General features: G+C 40.2%; 1 protein-coding gene across 5 annotated transcripts in view; it reads left to right on the top strand.

The window, feature by feature from the left end:
• Positions 1 to 16,267, top strand: part of LOC116980750 (queuine tRNA-ribosyltransferase accessory subunit 2-like) — a 42,056-nt gene extending 25,789 nt beyond the window's left edge. For 4 of the 5 annotated variants that reach the window (XM_033033302.1, XM_033033300.1, XM_033033301.1 and 1 more), the window contains 3 exons: positions 1,337 to 1,444; positions 12,218 to 12,317; positions 14,603 to 16,267. In XM_033033302.1, the coding sequence (XP_032889193.1) occupies positions 1,337 to 1,444; positions 12,218 to 12,317; positions 14,603 to 14,834 (440 nt within the window). In that variant the 3' untranslated portion in view covers positions 14,835 to 16,267. The remainder of the gene's footprint in view (positions 1 to 1,336; positions 1,445 to 12,217; positions 12,318 to 14,602) is intronic. The other variant, XM_033033303.1, reaches the window with a different exon arrangement.
• The last annotated feature ends 378 nt before the right edge of the window (positions 16,268 to 16,645 follow it).

Below are 16,645 nucleotides of genomic sequence, written 5' to 3'. Positions count from 1 at the left end.
TGCAATGAGGATATTCAGACTGCAACAAGATGTAGGTAGGTTGAGTGGTTTAGTGGAAACTTGGCAAATGGGGATTAACGTAGGAGAGTCTGAGGGGATCATGCATTTCGGTAGGAGGAATGCAAAAGGGCAAAAGGGCATAATATCTAAAGAGAGAAAATTTGATGTGCAAAGTACACAGTACATTGCTGAGGGTTAGCATTCAGATGCAGTTAGTGGTTGGGAAGTGGTTGGGAAGGCAAGTGGCATTTGGCATTTTAGCCTTCATTGCAAAAAGGTTGTAGTTTAGAAATGGGGAAATATTGTTACAATTCTAATGGTGAGGCCATACCTGGATTTCTTTGCACAGTTTTAATCACTTGTTTAAGAAACTACTGGAGAGTTTGAAAGAAATTTACTAGGCTAATTCATATCACGTGTTTAAAGAAATCAGATATTTTTTGAAGTTTAGGAGAATGGTAATCTTTTCAAAGATATAGGATCATGCGGTGTCGGACATTTAGATGTTGAGACGTTTCCACTAGTGAGAGAATTTCGAATGAGGTCACACAAAGATTAAGAGGCGGTCATTTGAAACTGAGATGTGCTGGAACTGCTTCTCACAGACGGTGGTGAATCCCAGAAATGTTCTATCCAAGAGGCCAAATCATTGGAAGTTTTTGGAGAAGTGGTTAAGTTTTTGAAAGCTAAGAGAATTCAGGGCTCTGGGGAACTGGTGCTGAGAAGGAAATGACTCCTGGCAGATTAACTGTGATCATATTGAATAGCGACTGGGTTGACTGGCTAGGTTCCCTATTCCTGTTGGATGGTTTGACTTTCCACCAGGTTGCCCCATCCCCAAAGAGGTTTCCTGACTCTGCCAGACCAGGTAGTTTCCTACTGCCTTCCTTGCCCAAGTTCACTGTTCCTTCCTTCCACCCCAACTGGTCTGTTTCACTTACCATTCTCATACCTGCCACAAGTCTTTCCAAATCACTCCAAAGTCCATTCTTCCATTCTGATGTATTCCCTGCTGAGTGGAATCTTTGAATGTTGCTTTAGAATAGAAACTAGAATGAAATTTCCCTCGGATCCTGATCTTGATTTTAGAATTGTTTAAATTAAGTGGTAATAAATGTAATTCATTACATCAGAGGTTTCCAGACACCCCACTTCAGAGATGCTGTTGTCTTTGCCACCATCTCCTTGAACACAATGAAGATAAGTCTGTAATTTTCAGTTGAGGAAGGAAACGGTGATTCTGATTTGGTCTCCTGAGAAACACGACTATTAAAGCAGTGACAAAATTGGGCATCGAGGAATATGTTGTACTCAACACTACTTTATATTTCACCAGAAGAAAAGAGTCTTGCAGTGCCCTTGCACCAGATACAAGGCCAGCAGCTTTCATCCACATGTACCAGTGAGACCCATGAACAATGTGAGAAGAATCATATTTTCGCAAGTAAGTCAGCAGTAACTCAAACTTAGAACTGATTCATATGTAACTATTGTTTTAATTAACTCTGATTTGTGTCAATTTTTGAAGCATATGTGCCTTTTTACAATACTGGAGAGATTTTGAGGAACAAGATTATTATTCAGGTTTTTACAATATTACACTGTTCTTAACAAAAATCTACCCATCACGTGAAATAACATATAAATTAAATAACTTCAAGACCGAAAGTCAAAAACTTTTTTCATAACAGACATATTTTCATAGTTTTACCACCATTTTGGACATCAAAAATGTGACATTAAAAACTCTGCCACATTTAGTCGTGAATATCTATCTATCTATATTACTAAAAGTCTGTTCTTGACCGGTTTTGGCCATCTGTGCTGCGATTTCCGAGAGAACGCCGCCACCTATGGCCGTCATTTTTGGCCACCTTGCTCAGAGCCCCCCTCCGCCGCATGTGTGCCGAGGATTTTTCCCGTCGATTAAAAATGACAGAGATATTAATGTTTTTACAAAATTCCCCATTCTCTCTGCTGCCCCCGCTGGCGGCAGGGGGGAGGGACTATAAAACCAGGAAGTGGTGTGCCTCACTCACTCTTCAAGATGGAGGAAGGCAGAGGGTCATGTTTCTCTGACCTGTGAATAACACTGAACACATGTCTACTCAAATTTAAGTGCCCTTAGTGGTTCTAAAATGCTTGCAGAAAGTGTCTATTGGTTCTAAAGCTTGCAAAGAAAGTGGCTATTGGTTCTAAAGCTTGCAAAAACATGTCTATTGGTTCTAAAGCTTGCAAAAAAATGTCTATTGGTTCTAAACTTGCAAAAAGTGTCTCTATTGGTTCTAAAGCTTGCAAAAAAAGTCTATTGGTTCTAAAGCTAGCAAAAAGTGTCTCTATTGGTTCTAAAGCTTGCAAAAAGTGTCTATTGGTTCTAAAGCTTGCAAAAAAGTGTCTATTGGTTCTAAAGCTTGCAAAAAAAAGTGTCTATTGGTTCTAAAGCTTGCAAAAAAAGTGTCTATTGGTTCTAAAGCTTGCAAAAAAAAGTGTCTATTGGTTCTAAAGCTTGCAAGAAAATGTCTATTGGTTCTAAAGCTTGCAAAAAAATGTCTATTGGTTCTGAAGCTTGCAAAAAAATGTCTACTGGTTCTAAAACTTGCATAAAAATGTCCATTGGTTCTAAAGCTTGCAAAAAAATGTCCATTGGTTCTAAAGCTTGCAAAAAGTGTCTCTATTGGTTCTAAAGCTTGCAAAACGTGTCTCTATTGGTTGTAAAGCTTGCAAAATGTGTCTATTGGTTCTAAAGCTTGCAAAGAATATCTCTATTGGTTCTAAAGCTTGCAAGAAATGTCTCTATTGGTTCTAAAGCTTGCAAAGAATGTCTCTATTGGTTCTAAAGCTTGCAAAAAATGTCTCTATTGGTTCTAAAGCTTGCAAAAATGTCTATTGGTTCTAAAGCTGGCAAAAATATGTCTATTGGTTCTAAAGCTTGCAAAAAAATGTCTATTGGTTCTAAAGCTTGCAAAAAGTGTCTATTGGTTCTAAAGCTTGCAAAAAAAAAAAGACTATTGGCTCTAAAGCTTGCAAAAAAAATGACTATTGGTTCTAAAGCTTGCAAAAAATGTCTATTGGTTCTAAAGCTTGCAAAAAAAATGTCTATTGGTTCTAAAATGATTCATACTAGCGCTCCAGAAAGCCCCCCCACCCCTCAAATAAATAACTTCAAGACCGAAAGTCAAAAACTTTTTTCATAACAGACATATTTTCATAGTTTTACCACCATTTTGGACATCAAAAATGTGACATTAAAAACTCTGCCACATTTAGTCGTGAATATCTATCTATCTATATTACTAAAAGTCTGTTCTTGACCGGTTTTGGCCATCTATGCTGCGATTTCCGAGAGAACGCCGCCACCTATGGCCGTCATTTTTGGCCACCTTGCTCAGAGCCCCCCTCCGCCGCATGTGTGCCGAGGATTTTTCCCGTCGATTAAAAATGACAGAGATATTAATGTTTATACAAAATTCCCCATTCTCTCTGCTGCCCCCGCTGGCGGCAGGGGGGAGGGACTATAAAACCAGGAAGTGGTGTGCCTCACTCACTCTTCAAGATGGAGGAAGGCAGAGGGTCATGTTTCTCTGACCTGTGAATAACACTGAACAGATGTCTACTCAAATTTAAGTGCCCTTAGTGGTTCTAAAATGCTTGCAGAAAGTGTCTATTGGTTCTAAAGCTTGCAAAGAAAGTGTCTATTGGTTCTAAAGCTTGCAAAAAAATGTCTATTGGTTCTAAAGCTTGCAAAAAAATGTCTATTGGTTCTAAACTTGCAAAAAGTGTCTCTATTGGTTCTAAAGCTTGCAAAAAATGTCTATTGGTTCTAAAGCTTGCCAAAAAATGTCTATTGGTTCTAAAGCTTGCAAAAAAAATGTCTATTGTTCTAAAGCTTGCAAAATGTGTCTCTATTGATTCTAAAGCTTGCAAAATGTGTCTCTATTGGTTCTAAAGCTAGCAAAAAGTGTCTATTGGTTCTAAAGCTTGCAAAAAGTGTCTCTATTGGTTCTAAAGCTTGCAAAAAAAGTGTCTATTGGTTCTAAAGCTTGCAAAAAAAAGTGTCTATTGGTTCTAAAGCTTGCAAAAAAAGTGTATTGGTTCTAAAGCTTGCAAAAAAAAAGTGTCTATTGGTTCTAAAGCTTGCAAGAAAATGTCTATTGGTTCTAAAGCTTGCAAAAAAATGTCTATTAGTTCTGAAGCTTGCAAAAAAATGTCTACTGGTTCTAAAACTTGCAAAAAAATGTCCATTGGTTCTAAAGCTTGCAAAAAAATGTCCATTGGTTCTAAAGCTTGCAAAAAGTGTCTCTATTGGTTCTAAAGCTTGCAAAACGTGTCTCTATTGGTTCTAAAGCTTGCAAAATGTGTCTATTGGTTCTAAAGCTTGCAAAAAATATCTCTATTGGTTCTAAAGCTTGCAAGAAATGTCTCTATTGGTTCTAAAGCTTGCAAAAAATGTCTATTGGTTCTAAAGCTTGCAAAAAAAATGTCTATTGGTTCTAAAATGATTCATACTAGCGCTCCAGAAAGCCCCCCACCCCTCCCCCTGGTTGGCTTGGCTTGGGTGTGTCTTGAAATTGAAAGGCACTACTTACTGCAAATGGTGGCATGAAGTTGAAAGGCACTACTTACTGCAAATGGTGGCATGAAGTTGAAAGGCACTACTTACTGAAAATGGTGGCTTGGGAGCTTTGGCTTGAAGTTGAAAGGCACTATTACTGCAAATGGTGGCTTGGTTGCTTTGGCTTGAAGTTGAAAGGCACTACATACTGCAAATGGTGGATTGGCTGCTTTGGCTTGAAGTTGAAAGGCACCACTTACTGCAAATGGTGGCTTGGGTGTGGCTTGAAGTTTAAAGGCACTAATTACTGCAAATTGTGGCTTGAAATTGAAAGGCACTACTTACTGCAAATGGTGGCATGAAGTTGAAAGACACTACTTACTGCAAATGGTGGCTTGGGAGCTTTGGTTTGAAGTTGAAAGACACTATTACTGCAAATGGTGGCTTGGTTGCTTTGGCTTGAAGTTGAAAGGCACTACTTACTGCAGATAGTGGCTTGGGTGCAATGGCTTGAAGTTAAAATGCACCACTTACTGCAAGTGGTGGCTTGGGAGCTTTGGCTTGAAGTTGAAAGGCACTACTTACTGCTAATGGTAGCATGAAGTTGAAAGGCACTACTTACTGCAAATGGCGGCTTGGGAGCTTTGAAGTTGAAAGGCACTACTTCCTGCAAATGGTGGCTTGGGTGTGGCTTGAAGTTGAAAGACACCACTTACTGCAAATGGTGGCATGAAGTTGAAAGGCACTACTTACTGCAAATGGTGGCTTGGGTGCTTTGGCTTGAAGTTAGAAGGCACTACTGTAAATGCACTTACTTCCTGTTTGCACTGTATATTGATTTTAGATAAAATGCTACCACTTACGGCTGATTTTTGGCCATCTTACTCAGTCCCCCTCCGCTGAGCAAATGCAGAGAATTCTTCCCATCAATGAAAAATAAAAGTGTTATTAGTTTTTTTTTAAACGTTGAGAATCTCTCTCCTGTCAATCACTCCATGAAAGCCACACCTTTTCCGGTGGGGGGGGGGGAGGGGTTATAAAACCCGGAAATGTGGGTGTGGCTCAGTCTCTGCAAGACGGAGGAGGGAGAGTTCACGACTCGCTGTCTTTAGTGGCTTTGCACCCTACTTCAAATGGCATGAAACTGCACTTGAATTTGGTGGCCTTGCACCCTGCTAGAAGTGGTAAGAAACTGCACTTGAATTTGGTGGCCTTATACCCTGCTTGAAATAGAATTTCAAGGATTAGCCATGAGTCAACTACCAGCCCACCAGCCGTGAGTGACTTGCCAGCACAACAGGCTTGATTGACTGAGACGCCAGCCCAAGAATCCATTTGGCGCACAATTTGCATACTAGCCCTCTTGAAACCAGTCCCTTCAGCCCATAACACCCACTACTAGCAGTCCAGAAAGCCCCCCCCCCCCCCCCCCCAACTGGCCACCAATATTAGAATTGGTGGAGAGGTGGAATATTGCGTTGGATGACCAGCCCTCCTGTGTGATGCTGGGACCCAACGGGTCCCACTTAGTCTAGTTTAATTTATAAAAAAACGTCATATGGCTCCTCATACATATGTTTTGATAATGATCTCGGGAAATATCTTCATCAATACCAGGAGAAAAGTTCAGTAACATGTCTGGTATTCCTCCTAGCAAAGATCCCGTAAGGGTTGTTGTGCTTGGTGTCCATTGTCACAATGACAATTATCGGGGTAGGTACCTCCGTAAGTTAAACCACGGCGGCTCCAAACCTTTAATGCTTTTCAAAAACCCAACAAGGTAGTAGCGATTTTTGGACGGGTTAACCATATAATAACCATATACCAATTACAGCACGGAAACAGGCCATCTCGACCCTTCTAGTCCGTGCCGAACACGTATTCTCCCCTAGTCCCATATACCTGCGCTCAGACCATAACCCTCCATTCCTTTCCCGTCCATATAACTATCCAATTTATTTTTAAATGATAAAAACGAACCTGCCTCCACCACCTTCACTGGAAGCTCATTCCACACAGCCACCACTCTCTGAGTAAAGAAGTTCCCCCTCATGTTACCCCTAAACTTCTGTCCCTTAATTCTCAAGTCATGTCCCCTTGTTTGAATCTTCCCTACTCTCAGTGGGAAAAGCTTATCCACGTCAACTCTGTCTATCCCTCTCATCATTTTAAAGACCTCTATCAAGTCCCCCCTTAACCTTCTGCGCTCCAAAGAATAAAGCCCTAACTTGTTCAACCTCTCTCTGTAACTTAGTTGCTGAAACCCAGGCAACATTCTAGTAAATCTCCTCTGTACTCTCTCTATTTTGTTGACATCCTTCCTATAATTAGGCGACCAAAATTGTACCCCATACTCCAGAATTGGCCTCACCAATGCCTTGTACAATTTTAACATTACATCCCAACTTCTATACTCAATGCTCTGATTTATAAAGGCCAGCACACCAAAAGCTTTCTTTACCACCCTATCTACATGAGATTCCACTTTCAGGGAACTGTGCACAGTTATTCCCAGATCCCTCTGTTCACCTGCATTCTTCAATTCCCTACCATTTACCATGTACGTCCTATTTTGATTTGTCCTGCCAAGATGTAGCACCTCACACTTATCAGCATTAAACTCCATCTGCCATCTTTCAGTCCACTCTTCCAACTGGCATAAATCTCTCTGTAGACTTTGAAAATCTACTTAATTATCCACAACCCCACCTATCTTAGTATCATCTGCATACTTACTAATCCAATTTACCACACCATCATCCAGATCATTGATGTACATGACAAACAACAGTGGAGCCAACACAGATCCCTGTGGCACCCCACTAGTCACTGGCCTCCAACCTGACAAACAACCATCCACCATTACTCTCTGGCATCTCCCATTCAGCCACTGTTGAATCCATCTTGCTACTCCACCATTAATACCCAACCATTGAACCTTCTTAACCAACCTTCCATGAGGAACCTTGTCAAAGGCCTTACTGAAATCCATATATACAACATCCACTGCTTTACCCTCATCAATTTCCCGAGTAACCTCTTCAAAAAATTCAAGAAGATTAGTCAAACATGACCTTCCAGGCACAAATCCATGTTGACTGTTCCTAATCAGACCCTGTTTATCCAGATGCTTATATATATTATCTCTAAGTATCCTTTCCATTAATTTGCCCACCACTGACGTCAAACTAACAGGTCTATTGCTAGGTTTACTCTTAGACCCCTTTTTAAACAATGGAACAACATGCGCAGTACGCCAATCCTCCGGCACTATTCCCGTTTCTAATGACATTTGAAATATTTCTGTCATAGCCCCTGCTATTTCTACACTAACTTCCCTCAATGTCCTAGGGAATATCCTGTCCAGACCTGGAGACTTATCCACTTTTATATTTCTCAAAAGTGTCAGTACTTCCTCTTATTTGAATCTCATAGTTTCCATAGCTACTCTACTTGTTTCCCTTACCTCACATAATTCAATATCCTTCTCCTTGGTGAATACCGAAGAAAATAAATTGTTCAATATCTCCCCCATCTCTTTTGGCTCTGCAGATAGCTGTCCACTCTGACTCTCTAATGGACCAATTTTATCCCTCGTTATCCTTTTGCTATTAATATAGCTGTAGAAACCCTTTGGGTTTACTTTCACCTTACTTGCCAAAGCAACCTCATATCTTCTTTTAGCTTTTCTAATTTATTTCTTAAGATTCTTTTTACATTCTTTATACTCCTCAAGCACCTCATTTACTCCATGCTGCCTATAATTATTGTAGATCTCCCTCTTTTTCCGAACCAAGTGTCCAATTTCCCTTGAAAACCATGGCTCTTTCCGATTTTTACTATTTCCTTTCAACCGAACAGGGACATAAAGATTCTGTACTCTTAAAATTTCACCTTTAAATGTACTCCATTTCTCTTCCACATCTTTCCCATAAAACAAAATGTCCCAATTTACTCCTTTTAAATCCTTTCGCATCTCCTCAAAGTTAGCCTTTCTCCAATCAAAAATCACAACCCTAGGTCCGGTTCTGACCCTCTCCATAATTATATTGAAACTAATGGTATTGTGATCACTGGTCCCGAACTGTTCCCCAACGCATACCTCTGCCACCTGACCCGTCTCATTTCCTAACAGGAGGTCCAGCACCGCTCCTTCTCTAGTAGGTACTTCTATGTATTGCTGCAAAAAACTATCCTGCACACATTTTACAAACTCCAACCCATCCAGCCCATTTACAGAATGTGTTTCCCAGTCTATGTGTGGAAAATTGAAATCTCCCACAATCACTACCTTGTGCTTACTACTAATATCTGCAATCTCCTTACATATTTGCTCTTCCAATTCTCGCTCCCCATTTGGCGGTCTATAATACACCCCTATAAGTGTTGCTACCCCTTTCCCATTTCTCAGTTCCACCCAAATAGCCTCCCTAGACGAGCCCTCTAATCTATCCTGCCAAAGCACTGCTGTAATATCTTCCCTGATAAGCAATGCAACACCTCCACCTCTTGCCCCTCCAATTCTATCACACCTGAAGCAACGAAATCCTGGAATATTTAGTTTCCAATCACAGCCCTCCTGGAACCATGTTTCACTGATCGCCACAACATCATACTTCCAGGTGTCAATCCAGGCTCTGAGTTCATCCACCTTTCTTACAATGCTCCTAGCATTAAAATATACACATTTAAGAAACCCACCCTCTCTTATTCTCTGTTTATTGTCTTTTTCTTCTCTCTCCCCTACATTTTGGGTCAGAGTGCTACCATTCTCTGCCTCCTGCCTCACACACTGACTGCTAGCTTTCCCAATTTGAGTCCCTCCCCCCAACCATACTAGTTTAAAGTCTCCCCAGTAGCCTTTGCAAATCTCCCCGCCAGGATATTGGTCCCCCTCGAGTTCAAGTGCAACCCGTCCTTTCTGTACAGGTCACACCTTCCCCAAAAGAGGTCCCAATGATCCAGAAACTTGGTTAATTCTTTTTTCTTATTTTCCAATTTAATATATCAAAAACGCAGCGACCGTTTACGATATATTTTCTGACTTTATAAAATCAATTAAAAAATATTTTTGGACATAAATTGGTCATCAAAACTAAGAAACGGAGCCAATCTTCAATTTGGCAACACACTGCCTCCTGTTTACCTTTTGTACGGACCAAGTTGCCAACTTCATTCCTTCGTGTCAACTTCCGGAAGCTCCACAACGACCGTTACAGAGATGTTTTACTTACTAAAAAATCATCCCAAATCAAACCTTCTGACGTATCATTGTCCATGGATATAGCTCAAATCCATAAGGTAATGTACCGTTTATATCACATTGGTTAAAAAGTTTGTTTTTCGCTAATAATGCAAGGTTCGTTTTCCAGGACACCCAACCTTTTAGTGTCCACCGCAACGTACGTTTGTGTGTATGATGTGTAACACGTGTTGCAGTGTCCACTCAGATGGATGCAGTGTTCAGATTTACATTTATTGTCAAATACACCAATTAATGTACAGTGATATTAGAATTAGAATTACCTTTATTGTCATTCAGACCTTACGGTCTGAACGAAATTTCGTGCCTGCAGTCATACATACAATAATACAATAATAAACAACAATAAACACAAATTAACATCCAGCACAGTGAGTCCTCCAAGCTCCTCCTCACTGTGGTGGAGGCAAAAATCTGAGTTACCATGCAGCCATACAATTAAAAGAACACAACACAATTAAAAGAACGATAGAACTTAATATAAACATCCACCATAGTGATTACTGTGTGGAAGGCAATGAAATTCAGTCAGTCTTCTACTACATGATCAGGTCCTTTTTCTGAATGAAGTGGAAATGTGTTTGCAATTTTATTATTCCATGTCGTATTCATAAATATAGAAAGGAATAAGAAATACATGCACTTACTGTGCCAACCGGGTCACTGGTGGACACCACGAGACAATTGTTACACAAAACGTATTTGTGTATTCTGATGCCATTTTCGGAAACTTGCCATCAAGATGCTATCTTATATTTTCTTATATTTTTGTTAATACTATGTTAGTCGTGAACCCAGTGAAGTGTTTGTCAACTATTTTGAAGGAATGTGAAATTTGACCCCCTTTGTCACATTATTGTGTGCAGTATTGTAAAAAGACACATTTATTAATATTTTTTCTATATTTTGGAATGTTTGTGGTAGACATTCCTATTATTTGATATGCAGCTAAGCTGAATAGATTATAACTGTACCTAGTGAGTTTCATCCTTTGTAATCTAGCAATGATTATGGGGTTTTTCCACTTTTTGTTGTGTGCTAACCAGTCAGCAAAAAAGACAATACATGGTTACAATCAATCCATTTACAGTATATAGATACATGATAAGGGAATAACGTTTAGTGCAAGGTAAAGCCAGCAAAGTCCGAGCAAGGATAGTCCAAGGGACATCGGAGGTAGATAGTAGTTCAGCACTGTAGCGGCAGATTTTTATATCATTCAAGAAATTAACCCTCTAGCCGCTAAATGGACAGCATAGTTAAGGGGAATGTCTTCTATGCGCATGCGAGCTCACCGTCAGAGACCTTCAGAGCTTCTTCACATATAAGTCTTCCAAAACAATCTTTTGATTAATAAATTCTTTATTGTTGATGAAAACAATAAGGTACATTCAAACTTCTTCCGACTTGTTACTATAATCTTCATCGAACTCTAGCTTATCGCTTTAAACATTATAAAACTCCTTGTGTCTGCGTTACACATCGCATGGTCGAAGGGTAAACCTTCTCCATGCTCCTCCAAACTAAAACTATAAACTAAGCTTCTGCGCAAGATACATAGCCCAAAACAAGCCCAAAAATGTGTCATTAATCCCACCCACAATATAACGGGCAGTCAAAAAATTTAAAGGCACATGCCATCGTCAATTACATGCAAAACAAGCCAAATGGCCACTACAAGCACTGCTCTCTGGTTGTGGTAGGATGCTCCCATTGCCTGATAACAGCTGGGAAGAAACTGTCCCTGAATCTGGAGGTGTGCGTTTTCACACTTCTATGCCTTTTGCCTGATGGGAGAGGGGAGAAGAGGGTGCGGCCAGGGTGCGACTTGTCCTTGATTATGCTCCTAGCCTTACCAAGGCAAGGTCATATATGATCATTGCAGGACAAAATAATTCAGAAAACAATGCCATTTCAACAGGAAGATTATCTGCATCTTAATGGCGAAGGACATTTATGATACACTAACATTTATTAAAATCCCCAGCTTCATTCAGAAAATGGACAGCATCGTGATGAAACCATAGCATTTGCACTGTTCACAACACCCTGCGGCATCATTTAAATGCTCAATTATTATATTTTTAGTTTCCAGCAATGGGAAAACATTTCAATATATGCCCAAAACCAAGCTTCTAAAGTTTCTTTGCATAACTTTCTAAACAATACCTTCCATATACACCAATATTTGGCCTTCAAACTGAAATTGCAGTTTACAATGTCCGAATCCAAGATGTCCGAATGAAATGTCCATTGAAAAGTTTAATGACCGATGACATAACTGGTGGATGTTTTTTTCAAGAGCTAAACTTCTCTTGTTCCCTAATGAAACATCATCTGAGGACTGCAGAGGAATGATGTACAACATAAGAAATTTACAAGTATTTTGGATTAAATTTCAGTGCTGCACAGGAATGGTTCTGGAGATAATGATATCAGCAGTAAGACCTCCGACAGTGACGGAAAAGTGAAGGCTTTTTCGATTGATCTGAAAGATGAACAGTAAGTGTTGTTACATTATTAATAAAGTTGCATTCTTTACATGAAGTATTCTGAATATATAGAGAAGTTAACGTGTTATTTCTTGTCTTAAAAACAGCATATAATTCACCATTGACAAGTTGATTTTGTTCTTCCAATGATTCATGAATTTCAATAAAGCTAATGAGCATTAAGATTCTGTGATGCAATATAATGATGAAATGATGGTTGTTAAGACAAGGTAATTCTGAAAGTAGGTTGGGCAAGGTGTTAAAAGCTTCAAAACAAAATGATTCAACCAAGAGACTAAAATCTAACTCTCATGTGGGTCAAATCAGATTTGTGTTGGTTCTGCATAGTCAAGTTTATGTTGAGCAAATCTGTTTATGGTGAGCATCTGTGGAGGAAATGGATGGACGGGTTGGACCTTGGGTACTTAGTGAGAGCAGAATTAACTGAAAAAATCTGAGACCCTTCATCCTGAAGTATCTCAGAATTGAAGGCTGGGCATTCATGAAGCTACCAGAAGGCCACGGCCCTTGCTCCGGGCGGATCGTGGCTTCAGGGAGGGCCTGCTGAGCGAGTCTCCCAGCTGCCGAACAGAAGACCCAGCGGATCGCAGCTTCAGGAGGAGCCCGCCGATCTCAAGACATGGCTGATCGCTGTCCCCAAGAGGAAGCCGCCGAGACGGTCCCTGCTCGCCCCTCGGAGACCGGGTGGAAGGAGCCCGTGACGACCTTGGATGCGTTGGGAAAGGCGCAATGTCGATAGGGGAAGAGAGGGAACTGGGGTCAGGCCTATCGAGTCCTAGAGGTTGGCTGCAGGAGGCGCCCCCCCCCCCCCCCCCCCCCAAGGGAACAAATGTGGACGGGGGAGACGTGGCGTGCAAGGGAAGAGGTGGCTTGAGGCCTGCAACATCCTGGGACTTCTCAGGAACGGGCACTGCTCATGAGAAGTAGAGCGTGGACTTTCATAGTGGTGCCCAACCATGGCACCTGTTGCATGTGGACGCAGTGGACTATTTTGCTACACTTGCTGATCGGGGTATGGCAACATTCTACCAGACTGTATGTAAGGTAAAGAATTTCACTGTGTTAGCATTTCATACATGAAACAATAAAAAGCATAATTGACCAATGAAGCAGTAGCTTGTTGCTCTTTCCACGGACGCTGCCTGGTCTGCAAGTGTTGACAGGATTTTCTGCTTTTATTTCACAGTTCCAGCATCTGAAAGGTTTTTGTATCCCTGTTGCATGACCACACCACCACTCCCTTCCTTTTCAGCAATCTTGTTTTTTTTCCCCAGTAGTCGTTCTTCACGTGCAGCCCAGAGTCAGGACAAAATACTGCAGAGCAGAGTCTGATCGGAGCAGGAATGTGTCATCAGCCCTTCGAGCCTGTTCTACCATGGATGCATATGCATTAATGTCCTCACCTGACAAAAATCTAGCACTGTTTCATAATTTTCAGTTGACGACCTCAGCAGTTTTAAGGAAGACTGCTCCAGATTTTATTGTCCCAAACACAAGGAACTGTTTGTTGATATCATACTGGTTGTGTCTACTTTTGTTAAATGCTATCTTCTGGACCCCCTCGCAACAGGAGAAATAGTTTCTACCCATCCTACCAGGTCCTTCGCAAGTTAAACACCTCATTAAATGACACTGAAGCTACCCGCTCTGATGTTCAAGTCTAATCTATCAAAATGGACCTTGAAATACAACCACAGTGTGTAACTGCACTCACCAGCATCAGTGATCACTTCTGCCAAACGGAACAGCAACTCCAACACGTATAGTCCTTCCTGTATACAGCTCCTAACCATTTGACCAGCAGTTGTATTTGGGAGCTTCCTACTCCATGGGTCAAATCATCATTGCTGTTTGGTTACGAGTTAGGTATCCTGTAGCTAACTTTTACTAAGCAATCTAAACTAAGTTGTGCTTTGGAAAACAAATAATATTTCCTATGCCAATAATTGGTGACTAATTCTTTTCAGCTGTTTTACACATCTGTGAAGGAACTGCTTTCTTGATTTACATTTATCTAGATCAGAAAGATTAAACACATAATGCAAATCGTATTATAAGATAGCGAGTAGCATGCGTGCAATGCCAATCTTGTTACTTTTGAATTAGTGGTGTAAAGATATATTTCTTCAGAATTGTATTAGAAAAATAATTTGCATTTACTTTTCCTGATTAAAGTAATTCACTTTCATTTTATTTGTTAAAGTCTGAATTGTTTAAGAGAACTGGTATTGGACTGCTTAGTTACACGGTGTTTGTGTGATTCTCAACATTTAGGTTCCGAGATGACTTCAGCCCTTTGGTGGAGGGTTGTCCGTGCTATTGTTGCAAGAATCACACGCGCGCCTACCTCTACCATCTTCTACTGACTAATGAGCTGTTGGCTGGAGTCCTTCTCATGATCCACAACCTTCACCACTACTTTGCATTCTTCCAGTCTATCCGTGATGCTCTGAAAGATGGCCACTTGAAAGACCTTAAAGAGCTCATTGCAAAACAGAAAGTATGACAGAAACAGTTGATAGGACACATGATGGGTATCCACCTGTAAGGTTTCTGGGCAGGCATGGTGGCTGCAGCAAGTCAACTTGGATCTACTCACAATGTGAGTTTATTATTCCAACATTTCATTTTCTTATGATTAGATCCTCATAGCATTCAGACTTGAGATTTACTCTACGGTGTTATGTATCATTAATGTGACTAGGAACTGAAAATAAGGTTTGAAATCTGGGTGCTTTGGTTAATTTATGTTTTTCATCTACTTTTTTAAAGAAACAAATGCGTCTATTAAAAAACAATCTGAAAGCATTGCACAAATACATTTGATGTGAAGGGTTAGCTCTGAGATGGCTCCGTCACTGTGGACTAATTAACTCATGAGACTTGCCGTGATAGATGAATTTACTAATTTCATTCCATATAGTTTTTAAGACTCCCATCTAATTATGAGAGAGGTACATAGAAAATACAGAAATGAATAGTTTTGAACTCAAGCTACTTTTTAAAAACTGAATATAGAAGGTAAGTAGCAGTAGCCCTCGGTACCTTATTTTTAATTGTAATTGATAATGAAAAGTAATTAAAAGATTCACTCAGTGCCTGGATAACTCCGTGGGTCAGGCAACATGGATAGGCAACTTTTTTGTTTGATGAAGGGTCTGAAGAAGGGTGTCGACCCAAAACGTCACCCATTCCTTCTCTCCAGAGATCCTGCTTGTCCCACTGAGTTACTCCAGCTTTTTGTGTCTACGGTTTAAAATCAGAGGCAGGATCAGCTTGTGTAGCATCTGACAAGCAAATGTAGCAATCGGTGAGCAGCCTTCCCGACCAAAGTAGGCGAATGGATGCTTTAAGCGAATTAAGGTCCAATTCTGGCTGCAGGAATCCAAGATATGTTGGTGCCTGACGTACTTTAGATCTGACGCAGCATAACCAACTAATTTTATACGGTTTATTAAAACTCAAGAAGCACACACAAAGCAGTTAAGGTTGACTTTGCAAGACAGAAGGGCTAGATTACTATCCATGGATACACACACTTACTGTAGCCCTAGGATTGTTCCCATGGCTTCTGTTGTATGTAAGATTTTGGGTAAGAATTTTGAGCAGAAGTTGGAATTCGCATTCCATCAATTTTTAATGCCAGTGTTTACTCAAGTCTTTTAATAGTGTTAATTCAGAGCATTACTGGGTTATTTATTCCACAATCATTAACAGTGAGTTATTTATGAGGTTATCATTACAAAAATTTAAAAGGTTGTATTACACTTCAGCCTTTTGCTTTTTAAATTAAGTCTGTGATAACCAACAAATGTCCATTTTATTTAATGCATTAAAATTGCACCCGCGTCTGCAACGTTTATGCAACTTTATTTGTAATGCAAAGGTACTTGAAAAATGTACAAGTGTTAAATTTTATTAAAACATGTTTCCATTATCCATTTAGATGATCTTCATTATTGCCTTTCAACAAATAGTTCAAACTGACTGTGATGTTTCAGCCAGTCCCTCCCTTTCAGGTTAACACTTTGCGTTGGGATTGCCTAACAGCTTGTCTTCATGGTATCAACATCTTTATGAGATCGATTGCTAGGGTTGTTTCTGCTGTTTGGCAGCTACCTTTCCCTCTGTCTTCTCTCCTTTGTCTTCAATCAAGATTTTAATTCTGTTAAATATAATATAGACAATTACATTTGATGGGCATGTGCTAAATCTTCTAAATATAGTTACTATGTCTACAAGTCGTATACAACTAGTATATCTGCATTAAAGTGCCCTTGTAACAAAAATGGTTTGATAACAGTGATTGCCTCTGAT

Source organism: Amblyraja radiata, chromosome 14 (assembly GCF_010909765.2).
Source record: "Amblyraja radiata isolate CabotCenter1 chromosome 14, sAmbRad1.1.pri, whole genome shotgun sequence".
Classification (NCBI taxonomy): domain Eukaryota; kingdom Metazoa; phylum Chordata; class Chondrichthyes; order Rajiformes; family Rajidae; genus Amblyraja; species Amblyraja radiata.
Note: the sequence above shows the minus strand (reverse complement) of the source record. Positions and strands in the feature narration are given on the sequence as shown.